Source organism: Podarcis liolepis (assembly GCF_965112155.1).
Source record: "Podarcis liolepis genome assembly, chromosome: 17".
Classification (NCBI taxonomy): domain Eukaryota; kingdom Metazoa; phylum Chordata; class Lepidosauria; order Squamata; family Lacertidae; genus Podarcis; species Podarcis liolepis.
In genome coordinates, this window is record NC_139571.1 from 31,607,781 (window position 1) to 31,623,969 (window position 16,189).

General features: G+C 43.7%; 2 protein-coding genes across 3 annotated transcripts in view; both read right to left on the bottom strand.

Annotated features, from left to right (window-relative positions):
• LOC310696250 (uncharacterized protein) overlaps positions 1-16,189 on the bottom strand; it is a 960,839-nt gene that overhangs the window by 152,256 nt on the left and 792,394 nt on the right. The window lies entirely within an intron of this gene.
• On the bottom strand, positions 1,468-15,296 carry FKTN (fukutin). 2 transcript variants are annotated; one of them, XM_083481528.1, is made up of 11 exons: positions 15,132-15,190; positions 13,790-13,878; positions 13,341-13,544; positions 12,813-12,872; positions 11,922-12,125; positions 10,998-11,275; positions 9,855-9,987; positions 7,988-8,117; positions 7,393-7,526; positions 4,878-5,005; positions 1,468-4,095 (listed from the first exon to the last, which is right to left on the bottom strand). In XM_083481528.1, the coding sequence occupies exons 3-11, from the start codon at positions 13,443-13,445 to the stop codon at positions 3,882-3,884; spliced, it is 1,386 nt and encodes a 461-aa protein (XP_083337654.1). In that variant the 5' UTR covers positions 13,446-13,544; positions 13,790-13,878; positions 15,132-15,190; the 3' UTR covers positions 1,468-3,881. The 2 variants fall into 2 exon arrangements, with proteins under 2 accessions (XP_083337654.1, XP_083337653.1); XM_083481527.1 differs by lacking the exon at positions 13,790-13,878 and having other exon boundaries at positions 15,132-15,296.

Consider the following 16,189-nt stretch of genomic DNA (forward strand, 5'->3'; position numbering starts at 1 on the left):
CGCCCCTGATTTTCGGTGTCTGCATGCCTGCGATTTTCGGCACCGCAGAAGTGAGTCCCTGCGCTACGCTGCACTGGTTTAGCGCAGTGCGCAAGCGGGCATTAGGGCATTAGAGTGAGCCTTAGGTTGGTGACCCCTGGACTAGATGATCCTTAGGGTCCTGTCAGGGAACTGACATCGGAGCTAGAGGCGGAGGGAAGGCTCTCAAATGATGCTGGAGAAGGGCCCAGCAGGGAGAGAGGCAGCTCTGCAGATGGGGAAGCAAATCAGCGCAACACCAGGGATATAGAGGGGCTGATGGGGGAATCGGTGAGAGGGCTCCAGGACTCTTCACCGGACACCAGCGGGGAGAGCACGGGTCCTCCGCTACCCACGCCCACCCTGCGCAGAAGACTTCCGCGCAGAGAGTAGGAGGAGACTGGGTGTCAAACAACTTTTATGTTGGAAAAGATTTAAGAAACGCCCACTGATGGATTCTGCTAGCGACTGAGGCAGCCACGAAGTGAAGGGCTGCCCAGACTGAAAGGTTTAGCAAGGCAACAAAGCCTGGAGAGGCGGCAACTTACGCACGAGCAACCCATACACATTACAGGTCCCTTCCAACTCTACAGTTCTATGATTCTGTATCAATGCCATTCTCTAAGACCAAACGCTCCAATTCTCCCATCTCAGCTCAAAGGCTTCTAGCATTCGCGGAGAAACACATGCATGCCTTCTCTCTCTTAAGTGTCACAATCCATACTTCCAAATACTCATAAAAATCCAGTCATTAAATTAACAGCAAGGCAGTCCTCATTCAATCATCAAAAATATATCCATTTTTGACTCTTGATTTAAACCAGTCGGTTAAATACAGTTCATTCAGCAATTTCCAAGGTTAGATTAAATTAATAATTCAAAATTGACCGGCAATAATAAATTCTTCTGCTATTAAAGTTCATCCAGAAATTAATTTCCTCATATGGATTTACTCTACAAATTCATTCATTCCATAATGGGCTCAGAAACCCTCAGCCAAGTAAATTAACTGAGCTCATTTTACCTGACAATCAAACGGAGGTGAGAAAAGCAAGATTTCTATACTCTGCCTTGATTGGTTCTTAGGAACAAAAATCTATACCTTGTTTTGAAACACACTATATTTTTAAAATAGAAATGCAGCATTGCAGCTGCATTGGCACCAGTAGCTGAAAAGGCAAGCTGGTTAAAGGAAGCCTGATCTCACTTAGCATTATATTTTCAGAAATTAAGAAGATAAGGAGGACATATACAGGCTATACCAGGATATATAGAAGTTTAACCATGTTGTTGTCTATCATGCTTGCATTGTTGCTGTTTTTGTATATATGACAAATGTAACCTTAAAACAAGAACATTGTTGAGCACTAACTGCACATTATAAACATATTTGCCAGAGGCACAGATTTTGATCTTCCATATTCTGAATAAATGTGACATTTTCCTAAGTCTCTTTTCATAAGTTTATTTAAAAAGTTCAGAACATATGTATTAATTTTAAAGCCTCCTTCAGATTATTTTGTACTGAGTAACATCCTTAAATCTAGGTTTAGTACATTAAAGTACATTAAAACCTTCGTCCCGAATCCAGAAAAGTTACTCGATACTAACTTGTCACATTGACTTCAATAGGACAGAAGGAACAACCAACTTTTCCTTGACAGGAGCCACCGACAAGAGCATCATTATACATTGTACAAAACAGCAAACAACTTCATCAATAAGTTAAAACACAATATTGTACGTGGATCATTTAAATACTATTTGTTTTAGTGAGGGGACATGAATAAGTACCTTCTCTCTTTTTCCTTATCTACACAAGATAAACAATAGTGGTTTGTTTTGTTTTTTAAGTATTCACATTTTCTGCCCACAAATAGAAATGTCTACATTATTGTGCTTTGTATAACAGAGCTCCCAACAATGCAAAACAGACTTCAGGCCACAGTGAGCCACGTACAAATAAAATATACTACGAGAACTTCTTCAGAGATAACAGTATTTCACATCGTCCTGATCGTCAGTTTCAAATCTCTTTGAACTGCTGCCCATAATAAGGTATGTGACAAATTATTTTTGATTATCTTTTTTTGTACAATGCTCTCCCCCCCCCCCCAGTTATCTCCTAACGATGGGGACATGGCAGGAAAGTCTTGAACTATGGTTAAAGGTCAATAATACACTATTAAAAGCAGTGCTATTTTTCTAGAAAAATAGATGCCCGAACTCACCATGAACTCACCTCGTTCTCTTAGAATGGCAATGGTGCCCACCTGAGAGTTCCGGTGAGTTCCAGCTGGGGGGAAAAAAACCTGATTAAAAGTAGTATGGGTTGCTATTTTCCCATGAGTGAAATCCCACTGGGAATATCTGTAAAAAGGAGCCATGTTGGGATGTGGTCCCCTTTTCAATGCTCTATGAGAATAAGAGGAATTGCTCTTCTGCCTCCGTGAGTCACCTACCCTTACGTCCCATTTCCTGTAATGACCAACTGGGAACCTCAAGGAAGTCCACAAGCTCTTCTTAAATACTTAATGCAATAGACCAAGGATGGCCAGCATCTGTATTCTGAGCGGCCATACTGCATTGCCAACGAGTAAGCTGCAAAGGGCTCTCACCCGCCAAGCAAGGCTCCCTCAAAAGTGGTCCTGAGTGGGGGCTTCAAGAAAAACCTGGACTCGAGAGGTTGGAAAGAAGCTATGAGCAATTTAGGTGAAAGGGGACCATTTGAGTCAGATGGCCATTCGAGTAGGTGACATCATTTCCTCCTACTTTCAGATCCATTAGCTGCTAAAGTAATACCGGACCCTGTAGATTCAAACACAGGTTTTAACTAACAACCCATCTGTGGGATGTGATACATAGATAGCAGTCAAATACAACATTCATTGTTTTCCGAGAGTGGACTTGCAAGGGAATGTTTGGTCCAGCCACTTCCTGTTTTCTCCTGGCCTGGGACATACTTCCTCTTGAATGTGACCAGAGGTGGGCATGACTTTACCTGGGCAGGTAACAAAAGCACAAGGCACGCAACCCTCCTCCCTCTCTTTTCCATCTTCCTTTTGTTGTGTGAACTGCGGTCACTGGGATTAACCCCCCCCTTATGGGGTAGATCCATATGTATATACTTTGTAACTAAGTCTGCCTTCAGGGATCCATCTGTGAACTGAATGTGTAAGTAAACTTATACACATTACACAAGACTGTGTCGTGTCTATTCTTTTAGGAGGGATATAAAAGGGTCCTACCAGGAATCTAATATTGAGAAGCTTAAACAAGCTTGCAACAAGCTATCCGCTGTGCATTTAAAAGGGGAATGTAAAACTCTGCTAAATTACAGAACTTGCTAGCACAAGTTAGGAAGGATATTATTAAACAATATATCCTCTCCTGCCTCCCTGAACATTCCCACAAAAACTTCCATTTTGACTAAGCACCAAAAGCCACTGCTAAATAGTCCATGGCTTGCCATACAACTGGTACCACCCACCTGCGTTTTTCAGTGAGCTGTGGTGCAGACATGATCGGTGGGCTGTATTTGGTGACCCTTAGTTTGGGCAGAATAGGCAGCTTTTTTCTTGACTTAGGGACATTTGCTGCAACAAATGTTCAAAATGGCCGCCCAGTATTACTTTTTCCTTAAATACAACTTTTATGTAGCTTATTCCCCACTCCAGCCCCCATCCTCAGCTGTAGAAAAGAGTTCTTCAGAGTTCCTGAAGCAGGACATCCATTTGCTTGTGCGTTGACCAACTGAACAGTGAATACATCTTTTACAGCATCTCCTTTGGAAATGGCTGAAGCATTCCACAATCGACGACGCCTTGTGGGCAACATAAACACATGTATTTGCTTTAGATTGATCAGTAGAGTTGAATGACTTCTTCCCATTCATTGATAGGCCAGATCCCATTGGGCTGGACGTTGGGTGGAGAGTTTTTCCAGTCCCACATCTTCACGGGTATCTTCCACTCTTTACCGTAGTTGGCTTCAATGTAATGGAGAGTTTCACATGGCACACGTACCTTGAGTTCTACGAACTCAGTCCAACATAGTGTAAATTTGGGAAACAGATACCTGTGTTGCAGAAAAAGAACAGGAAGGTCAATGATGAAGGAAAGGGGCTTTGTAATCCAGTCAGTGAAATGTGGTGCGACTTCATTGACTCTGCATACAGATAATGTTGTAAGAATTCTGGGATTGAGTAAAAGTGTCTGCATCCAGATTGCATATTGCAGAATTTGGGCTAAAATGGCTTCTACAACTACATACCAAACACCTTTGCATGACTTATACAGACGTACCTTGGTTTTCGAACAGCTTAGTTCTGCTTCCTGCAGCCAATCAGAAGCCGTGCTTTGGTTTTCGAATGTTTTGGAAGCCGAACAGACTTCCGGAATGGATGCCGTTCAACTTCCAACGTACGACTGTACTGGCAAATTTGGGTTGAACAATTATAGTTAACCAAGAGGGTCCTGAACAACAAACCCGCTTCCCCAAAATGCCTGCATTTTTGCAATGGGAAAACTCACTAGAAAACGTGGGGAAACGCTTGTCTAACCTCACTGCAAACCAATCAGAATGAAATGCTCATTAAATAGCCAACACTGTCCATTCTCCCTGCAAACAAATCAAGATGAATGCTGAACAGGTGCCCTAGAACCACACCCAGTTTTATCCAAAAAGTGGTTTGAAAGCCACTGGTGGTTTGAAAACGTGGTCTGCAATTCCCTCGTGGTTTATCGTTTTTATATTGGTGGTAGAATGAAGCTGCACTACACTAATTGCTAAGAATATCTCATATTGCAGTTTGTCAAGCTCTATTTCCTTCCCCCACAGACGCTAAGTCTGACTCATACTTGAATTTCTTGCCCGATTTGGCCTGAGTTCCGCCATTCCACACGTGGTCATCCTCTTCATAGAAGAAAAATATATCGAGCTTTACTTCATCCTCTCCTTGAAAGGAGAGCTCCAAGCTGTCTTCAACCTGTAAGGTAGACAGGGGGAAAGCACCTTATATGACACAGATAATATTAAAAGAGGCTGCAAAAGTCAAACACTGCAAACATACAAGAGGGACACATGCCAGGTCTTTGTGCAATGACTTTTAGGCACAAATGACATGATACATGTTTGAGTTTTCTTTATTTTATTTTTTTCTGTTACTAAAGCATGCTTAAAATAAAGCAGCACCTGCTGTAGAGAACCCAATCTGCACCACGCTCCCAATCTGGATTGGGGATCCTGCACCAAGTCTCCTGTTGAAAACCTTCCCAGACGACTTGCCTACCCAAGTATTGCTTGCACTATATGGCACCCTAGGGGTTGGGGAACTAGCAACCGGGGCAGAAAAGGGTATGCTTTGGCAGGAAACAAGAAGCCAGTTGGGACCTCGCTCCAGACTGAGAGCTGGCGCAGCTTCAAAATAAGGAGATAGTTTAAGCATGCATTTTTAAAAAAAAATTATAACCTGTAACTGGGCTTTGTAAAGAAAACCAAGACTGTTCCTAACCGTTTGGGCTCTTTAGTCACACCAGGATTTAATGGCCTGTTTGAAACCACCTTATCCATATACAAATAAACATTTATTCATGGTTATCAGGTATACTGTATGAGAAGACTATTTATATATCCAGCCTTTCCCCTAAGAAGCTCAAGGCGGCATACATTTTTGCCGGGCCTGATGCTCAGGATGCCTAGAGGTCTGTGGAGTGGGGTGTGTTGTTTAGGGGTTTGTGTTAAAGTCAAGTTTTAATTTCGGAGCGACTTCATTTTTTGCTGTTACTGGTATGAATGCTTTGCATCATTATTGCTGGACTTTATCATGACTTATGTAACGACTGCTTACTTTTATTGCATGCTTGTTTTCATTTATGGCTTATGACTGCTTTTGCAACTAAGTAAATCTTTTGGTGCTGGAGGAGACTCTTGAGAGTCCCATGGACTGCAAGAAGATCAAACCTCTCCATTCTGAAGGAAATCAGCCCTGAGTGCTCACTGGAAGGGCAGATCGTGAAGCTGAGGCTCCAATACTTTGGCCACCTCATGAGAAGAGAAGACTCCCTGGAAAAGACCCTGATGCTGGGAAAGATGGAGGGCACAAGGAGAAGGGGATGACAGAGGACGAGATGGTTGGACAGTGTTCTCGAAGCTACCAGCATGAGTCTGACCAAACTGCGGGAGGCAGTGGAAGACAGGAGTGCCTGGCCTGCTCTGGTCCATGGGGTCACAAAGAGTCGGACACGACTAAACGACTAAACAACAACAACAACAAAATCTTTTGGTGTGGTAAGCTGTGATATATCAATATATTGCCCAAAATCAGTTTGAAGTCCATATCGTGATATTGGTTCCATAATTTTTGACCCGGCAATATATCATGAATCAGAATGTGTGTGTGTGTGCTCTATTCAAAAATCACAATGTGAGGGAAGCTTTTAATGTTTGATGGATTACTGTTATTTTAATATTTTGTTGGAAGCCGCCCAGAGTGGCTGGGGAAGCCCAGCCAGATGGGCGGGGTATAAATAAAAAATTATTATTATTGTTGTTGTTGTTGTTGTTGTTGTTAATGCCTCTACATAGCTTCATCCTTATTTCAGACATCGTGGTATATCAGTATATCACAATGTTTAGTTGCTGATATATCACGATGTTGAAAACCAGAAATTGCCCAGCCCTATAAGCCTATAAGGGACGTGGGTGGCGCTGTGGGTTAAACCACAGAGCCTAGGACTTGCCGTTTAGAAGGTCGGTGGTTCAAATCCCCGCGATGGGGTGAGCTCCAGTTGCTCGGTTCCTGCTCCTGCCACCTAGCAGCTCGAAAGCACGTCAAAGTGCAAGTAGATAAATAGGTACCACTCCGGCGGGAAGGTAAACGGCATTTCAGTGCGCTGCTCTGGTTCGCCAGAAGTGGCTTAGTCATGCTGGCCGCATGACCCGGAAGCTGTACTCCCTCGGCCAATAAAGCGAGATGAGCGCCGCAACCCCAGAGTCGGCCACGACTGGACCTAACAGTCAGGGGTCCCTTTACCTTTATAAGCCTATAAGCCGGTTTGAGCATGGAAAGGCAGCATACAAATAAACAACGCTGTTGATACACGGTTCTGTCCTCTCACCCTTTTTCTCCTTACAACAATCCTGCAAGGTAGGGTGACTAGGAGTGATAGTGACTGGGACCCTGGGTCACTTGGCAACCTTCATGACTGCAAAGAGATCTGAACCCAAATCTCCCCAGTTCAGCATCCACTGCTCCACGGTAGCTCTTCCAACACACAATATTTTCTTCCTGTTAAGAGCCTAGAATTGCACACCCTGGAAAGGAGGGGTTACAAACAGGGCAAAGTGCCCAAGTCAGGTGTGTCATCCACCAACCTTGCCAAACTTGTGCTTTAGCGGCAATCCTGCCTTCTGAAATGCTGGAATGATATCTGGCTGGTAGTCTTGAATGAAAATCCCCAAGTCCACATCTTTGCTGTAAGGAATAATATTGCACTGCCTGTACCAACCTGAAAACACAACAGTTCTGTGAGCTTCATGGCAGAAAGCTGGCACAGTACAGACCCCAAGCCCACAAAATCTACCAGCCTATGAAGATTTCTCCTAATTTGCTGGGGACTTGCAGAGGAGGGGTTGGCAAAGGCTGTAAGGATATGGTAGCAAAGTGGGGTTAGGGAGTGGAGCAAGTTAAGGGTCGCAGTGCCTAGTTCTCTCCCATCATTACATAAAGAAGACTGATGACCTTCTTTCCAGAGACATTCCAAAATTTCGGCGAGTACTGGGGTGTTTAAGGCTTAAGCCATTTAACCATACATGTTTCAAGCTGTTTTGGTTCATATTTCAGTTTTGGAATATGAAAATGTGTCTTTGCATGTTTGTGGGTTTTGCAGTACCTGTTAAGACACCCCTGAGTAACTGAATGCATTCAGTTCTCAATCTTAGCGACCAAACATGACCACAAGCTCCTTACCCAGGCAAGTTCCACTGCTCAGCCAGAATCTGACTCCTAAACTGTTTAATGTCAGAGAAGCAAGATGCAGCAAGGCCTTGGCTTTCTTTCTGAATTCAACAGCATCCAGAGATACATCATCAGGGTACAGCTAAAAAATAAAAGGGAAATTGTAAACGACTCTTGCATTATTTTCATACAGTCAAGTGTTTACAGCTCCCACCAAACTACTTTTTTCCTGCTGTTTCAGTATTTTAACTTTTGTTATGTTGGGTTGTAATTTTCCTTGATTTTTCTTGTTTTATCTTTTTGTATATCGCTTTGAAGTCTTTTACAATCAAGGGGTATATACATTTTATGAAATCAATCAATCAATATTTAATGAACTTCAAGATATATTCAAACACAGGTAAATAACCATTTTTAATACAGATTTTTTTCTATGCCAGTATCTACTGCCGTGGCACAGAAGATACTATTATTTTCCTGCTTTCCTGTATAAGATAGATTCACCTTTGTTTCCATGCACAGGATTTTCATTCTTTGGCGCCACCAAGTGTTAAAGGATTATAGCAAAATTATTTATCTGTATTGTTCTGTGGCTGGCTTCGGGACTATAACATTAAACTACCAGTGGGCTGGATGGGTAAAAGGGTTCATAGGTTTCAAGCTATTTCCATTAACATTTAAATCTGAAACAGGACTCTGGGGTCAGGAAGCAAAGAACCATGCAGATACTTCTATGTACCAAGGGGAGCTTTGACTTGTGATTCATGAACAGAACTCTTCCACACTTTACAGCAAACAATGTTTCCAACTGTAGTTCATTGGACCTTGGAATACGTGTAAGTAAATAATTATTTAAACATGAGCCACGTAAGAGATCAGAAGCTAGCTTCACCACCATTGCTTATCTCTGGAGGTAAAAAAAAAAGAAGGTAAAGGAGTCCTGGTTGGTTAAGTCCAGTCAAAGGTGACTATGGGGTTACAGCACTCATCTCCGCTTTCAGGCCGAGGGAGCCAACATTTGTTCATAGACAGCTTTCCAGGTCATGTGGCCAGCAAGACTAAACTGCTTCTGGTGCAGCGGAGCACCCAGAAGTGCCGTTTACCTTCCCGTCGCAGCAGTACCTATTTATCTACTTGCACTGGCATGCTTTCAAACTGCTAGGTTGGCAAGACATGGGACAGAGCAACAGGAGCTCACCCCATCGTGGGGATTCGAACCGCCGACCTTCTGATCAGCAAGCCCAAGAGGCTCAGTGGTTTAGACCACAGTGCCACTCATGTCTTATATCTGTAGGATCCGTATAGCATATATAAATCAGCAAGGCAGGAGGAGTTAAATCAGGATTGCACAAATCACAATCCAGCCATGCACCGAAACAGCTCACTGTCTGCTTGACTACAACTCTCTCCTCTTATTTTCACAATCAGAGGCAAGCCGTTTAGTAGGCCACTGCAGGTGGTTCATAGGCAGCATTGGGCTTGGTGGGTCATAGGGTGTGCAAGTCTGCAGTAAGATATTTTCATATGATTCTACAGTCTGGGAACAAAGGCATCCATCCACACAGTCTAGATCAGTGTTTCCGAAACTTGGGTCCTCCATCTGTGTTTTTGGTTGTTGTTTTTTGGGGGGGACTACAACTAGCAGGAGCAATGATCAGGGATGACTGGAACTGTAGTCCAACCCCCCCCCCCAAAAAAAAAAACCAGCCACGCAGCCAGGTTTGGGAAACCCTGATCTATATATACTAGCATTCCCATTTAAGCATGTTAACTCTGACAACAACAACCATTTTAACCCTGGGGTGGTGGGGGAAACCAGGCAAGCAACACTGGAAAATATTTCACATTTTGGGTGAAATGCTACTTGATAACCACTAACCTGGAAGAAAGATCGAGCTTCTCTGTACCTACATTCAATAAACCTGGAGTGGGACCTTTCCTCTAGGAACTGAGATGGCTCTTTTGGAATCTGGACTGTCAACCCATCAATGGAAACACTTATTAGTTCTAGCCTGTTACAAAGGAGGAAAGAGTTACATTAAGCTGGCCAGAAAACAAGAGCAACTTTAATGTCCGGAAGGCGAAACAAAATGAAACACAGGAGCAGCTGCAGTCGCTTCATATGCAAAGGCTGCAAATTATCTATTTTCACCCAACTACTCCAAAATAGCTCATTCCATTTGGACCAAACGAGGTGTTCTGAAGCTGTTCAGCCCATCTGCACCAACAACAAACAAATGCCTATGATGGGAAGGCGGAATGGAAAAAGTAAAACAGCACCAGGTGAATCCCTTTAGCCAAATGGATCAGGGACTCTGCCATACAGTGGACCCTTGGGTTACGTAAGTTTCGGGTTGCGAACACAGCAAACTCGGAAGAGCGCAGAAGCGTTCTATCGCGCCGCACACATGCACAGAAGCAGTGTCTCTAGATGCGGACTTTTCAGGGTACATAAGGACCCCAGGAATGAATTAAGTTTGTATCCAGAGGGTCTGCTGCACTAGAAACAACCCATCGGATACAAGGGCAGAGGTACATTACTTGCCTAATGAAAGATTTATCCCAGTGCCTTTTCCCCTTGGGGGACCATACTTATTTTCAGCTACTTGCATTTAAGGATGTGTTGCAACATGATGCGCAACAAGCTGTTTATTTCCCAGCTATTTCTTCTGTTTGGCCCCATTTTGAAGCCTCACAGCCCAGTGGCAACCACATCCTGGTGGTAAAGGATTTCCCAAGTTTAAAATGCATTTATTTGTCCTGTCCTGGTTTTATAGCCAAACATCATCACTGCACGATTCCCTGTTCTAGTGTCATGCATCAGGGCGGGAGAAGAATATTGTCGGATCATGAATGTAAAACTTTTCTCCATTGCTGTAATCTCATTGACTTCAGAAACCCTGCACATATGATTTCATTTGTTGTTCAGCAAGGATACAAGGCAAGCCGGACAGCTGTGTGCTTTCTATGAAAAACTCGTGCATCAAATAGAAACAGAATACACTGCCTTGCCATTTCTTACTTGTCGTAGGCTCCCGGGTAGCGGCCAAACGGCAACTTCCGAAAAGGTACAAACTTCCGGTCCATGTGTCGCTTCAGCCGCAGTTGTCCATGCCAGAGGTAGTTCCCGCTCCTCTCATAAAAGACCACCAGATGGATGGCATGTGCTGCCAGTCTGAAAATGTAGTGTAAAGGAATCTCCATCCCAGAGAGGTCGTCCATCCCTTCTAGACGTGGGTCTTTGCTCTGCAGCTTTAGCCACTGGAAACCCACTCTCTCAGCAGCTCGAAACAGGCCCACCTGAAATTGACACGCTGCATTTTGGCTCAGTACATTAAACACACACACACAGTCCTGCTTTGCAAAGCACTTGCTCTTCTGTTTCAAAATGAAACAGAACCCCCTCTTTGCGGGAATGCAATTATTCTTACAATCTCCTTTTTAGTTAGTTCATAGCTTCTCTGAGTTATTCAAGCCCCTTCGCCACTGCAAGGCAGTGATCCATGAAGGGGAGTTCTAATAAATACACTTAACCAACTTATTTGGCTTCACACAGTTCTCTGAATACCACTTAGCATTTATTTTCATACACTTCTTTAAGTGTAACAAGTGTATTAAAACCTCTTTTGTGCTTTTCTGCAGTTTTCCTCCTGAGTAACAATACTATCTGTTAAGATATGAAGGCCAAAACAAACAAACAAAAAAACCTTCAAATACGAACCACAGAGAGACACAGTCCAAGAGATCTATTGCTGTTGTGAGGTACCTTCTAAGCAACATTTGCCTTGTGGTCAAGTCACTCACCCTGTGGTCAAGTCACTCACCCTTTCTCAAAAATTCCTGAGAAATGCACCATAAATGTTTTGATATTTTGTCTCTATGCTTACTTGATCTAAAAGTTGCAAAGTTTAGCATAGATAGGTAAATAAAGATGAGACAAATTTACCTCAAGTTTCCAGGCTTTGTCCGGGACGGCAAAGGTGGTAAAGTCCCGTCGAGCACAGAGGTATCTGCATTCTGAGTGGCTGCTATCAGGAGAGGTCCTGAGCTGCTTCAAGTCTGTGTCAATTAGTCCCAGAAGCAATGGATCAATCAGATGCACAGGTATGTTGTGACTGGACATCAAACTAATGAATTTCTTAACAACGTGCTGTGTAAAGAGACAGGAAAGGGGGAAAAAACATCTTTAAAAAGCTTTTGAAGACCCCTAAGGCAATAAAGTAACAATAACGGGTATCATACTGATCAAAGCAGCAAAAGAGATCTTATACATCTTATACTCAGGGCTGCCTCTGAAGATGGTTCAGAAACTAGTGGAGAATTCAGCGGCCACACTGCTCACTGAAGCAAGATGGTTTGGGCATATTACACCGATCCTGGTCTGACTGCACTGACTACCAATTAGTTTCTGTGCCCAATTCAAAGTGCTGGTTTTGACCTATAGAGCCTTAAACGGCTCAGGACTGCAATACCTCTTTCATGTGCCTCCTCCTCGAGAGGTCCAGAGGGTGGCCACATGAGAACAGGCCTTCTCTGCAGTGGCTGTGGAATGCTCTCCCCAGGGAAGTTTGCCTGGTGCCTTCATTATACACCTTTAGGCAGCAGGCAAAAACATTCCATTTTAACCAGGCCTTTAGCTGACCTAATCAACATCCTATACCCTTTAAAATGTGGCTCTTTTAGGGGGGCATTATTGGGTTATTGTTTTTATTTTTATTTCATATATTGTGACCTTTTTTGTGACCCGCCCTGAGACCCCCGGGTGTGGGGTGGTATATAAATTCAATAAATAATAAAAATAAAATAATAAAAATACTTTCAGTGCAAAAGTACTTACCCACCGACTACCGTCTTGCCCTGCTTTGTTCCCTTTAATCTTGGGGAAAACAGCTCCATTCTAACAAAACCAAATAACAGAGAAGAGGCTTTGCAAGTCAAGTCCTAGTGCTACCACAAGACAAATGAGAAGTGAAGCTTTGGTGATATTTTTCAAAAATATTGCATTTTTTAAAAATATTTGAACTAATCTATTTTCAACACACTTCCTCTGTTGACTAAACTTCTGACATACTACATTGGAATCAATCAATAAAGATAGCAATGGAGCTAGAAAGCTCCACTCCACTTGACCAGAAAATGGCCAGACCGTAACCTGGAACATATGAAATCTGACTTTAACCATGTTTAAGCCATATTGATTTCATTGGAATTTACTACCAAGCAAGAATACTCAATACCAAGCAAGTCTCAATCTCGTGTCTCCCATCTTATTTTAACAAATCACTATAAACACTCGTTTGGATTCGTTCTGCTGAATGTAGCTGTGTGGTGTTGTTGTTTTTAAGTGAGCTGCCAGAGTTCTTACCCTTGGTGATAAATAGTATTTATAATAGTACAGCTGGAACAGGAGAAAGACTGAGCTTGTCAAAGTAAGAAGGCCCAAAACCACGTTCTTGTTAATTCTCTGCATTAGTCTTCAGGGCTCTCTTGACTATCAGTTGAAAGGAGGAGCTTCGTTCTTCTCATCTTTCCAAGTAGCCTTCCAAGGTCTCTCCAGTGGAAAATAAAGCTGGGGGAAAGGGGAGGGGGGAACTTGAATTCAATGAAGTGTTTGTAACAGTTTTATATAAACGAGAATCATTGTTTTGTCCAAAGAACGTTAATGCTTGTTCGAATTACTTTTAAGTCTCTTAACAATGAGAAACAGCAAAGTGCTTGTGTGAATCCCTGTTGGTTAGTAGCATAACACAGCTAGGTTCTCAGATTCACACCCCCCCCTTTCTCCCAAAAGTGTTTGAAAAAGGAGGAGCTAACCTTTTTCAGGTGCTTGAAGACAGCATCCCTCCAGGGAACTGCACTAATCAGGGAGTTATATTCCCCTCTTGACTCATTCAGTGATCAATCTGATGACAGGGACAGAGAATTTGCATCCTCATCAGGGTGATGGGAAGAGCAGAGAGGGATAAACCTCTCCACCAAATCCCAGTGCCATGTCTACTTTTAATCACTCCCTTTTAAATTATTACTGTCTCTGCTAAAAATCCTACCTGCAACACACTATCAAAGGTACAAAGCAATCATAAACCAAGTTTGTTCTTTCGGGGATTGTCATGAGCTCCCACATCCGGTGCTTAAAGCACATTCAATGCACATCTATCCCCCTGCCTCCAAAGAATCCTAGGAACTGTTGCTTAAAGGCGCTGGAAACTGTAGCTTTCCCCTCAGAGCTACAGTTCCCAGCAGCTTCTCACATACACACGCCCTCCCATCAGATGTCAAGGAGATAAAGAACTACACAACTTTTAGAAGACATCTGAAGGAAAGCCCTGTATCAGGAAGTTTTTAATGTTTGACGTTTTACTATGTTTTTATATGTGCGGCGCTGCCCAGAGTGGCTGGGGAAACCCAGCCAGATGGGCGGGGTATGAATTATAAAATTATTATTTTATTTTATTACATTTGAATACCACCCTTCATCTGCAGATGCCACAACTTAAGAATACGAGATAAAAAAAACCAAGGGGATAAACAGCTGCACAACTTTAAGAAGACATCTGAAGGCAGCCCTGTTCAGGGAAGTTTTTAATGTTTTATCATGTTTTTAATATTCTGTTGGAAGCCGCCTAGAATGGCTGCAGAAACCCAGTCAGATGGGCGGGGTATAAATAATAAATTATTATTATTATTATTATTATTATTATTATTAAGCCAAATGGCTCCTTAAACCAGGGTTACAGTGGCCAAAACACAATGCCTAGTTGCCATTTTGGAGCCGGATATTTCCAATACAACTTTTTGGGGTTTCCAATTGCGCGGATAAAAATATTGTGGATAGAATTCGACAGGATGTGTTGTTAGTGTGTGGAAACTGGCAAGATCCAAGGATCCCAAGGCAGGCAGGCGCCTCCAAGGCGGCAAAATGCGCCTGGCGAATTTCGAACGCTGCCTGGGGGGGGGCGGCGGGGTTGGGCTAGATGACCCTCGCACACCTCCCCGTTTAACTTTATTTAGCATCTGCTTTATTTAATCTTGTCGTCGTCGTCGTCCCCCCCCCCAACCTTGTCCCTGGGGCAGCGTTAAAAGAGGAGCCTAAGGCGAACCCAGCAAGAAAGCCGCCCCACTAAAAAACAACTGCCTTCCTCCGCGTCCCTCTTACCTGACGGCGCGCCAGGCAGGTAGGAGCCGAGCGACGGGCTTCTGCCGTAAAGCGAAGCCCGCCCTTTACGGCACCGGCCGCCTAAGGGAGGCGCGAGGAGAACATAGAGTTAAGACGGGAGGGAGGGAAGAGTCCGTTTACGAAGGCGCGCAGGTTGCCTTTTTCCCCTTGAAACCTCATTTCCGGTTCCCGTTTGAAGGGCCTCTCTGTTTGCAAGGAGGGACGGAAAGCGGGGGTGGGGTTGTGCCCCGCACTGTTCGGTGGGGAGCCGGAGGTGTTGCATCGCTTCACTTGAGGCTCCGACCCCCTGGGGGGGGGGCGGAATTAAAGCTGACGCCCGGTGTGCGCGTGCGTGGAAGATGCTGCGTCCCCAGCTGTTCCCAACAAGCCGCAGCTCCCAACGTGTCTGAGGCTGCTGGGAGCAGAAGGGGAGGGAAGGTCCCTTCGGTTTGACTTCCCCTCCTGGAGGTGCACTGCGTTGCCTCTCGACGTAGATGGAGGCAGACATCAGGCCGACCTTTTGGTTACTTTTCATAGGTGTTCGACAAATGGATACACTAAAAATAAATTGCTAATATAGTTTAATAATAATAATAATGGTAAAGTTAAGAGGGGGGGGACACCCATCCTGCAAACTTACACTCAGGAGGCATGTGTGTTTTATTTTTGCACGTGCTGTGCGGTGTCCTGCAGCTTCTTTAACACGATGGAAGGCACCAGTTTGAAAATGGGGAGACACACACTGAGGCAGCTACACCTCAGTTCATTCATTCATTCATTCTGGCCCTAGAATGGTATGAGTTGGTCCAGTTGGAAGGGACCCGGAAGTTCTATTTCAACCCCCTGCAATGCAGGAATCGACTAAAAAGCATCCCTGGCAGGTGGCCATCCAACCTCTGCTTAAAAAAAACCAAAAAAAAAAAAAACCTTCAAGGTTTTTTTCACCACCTTCTGAGTCATTATTTTGTCATTTCATACGATTTTGATACTGCTTGACTTAAAAACAAACTCACCTCAAAGTGGTTTACTAAAAGATGAAAAAACATGGGGGGGCGAGG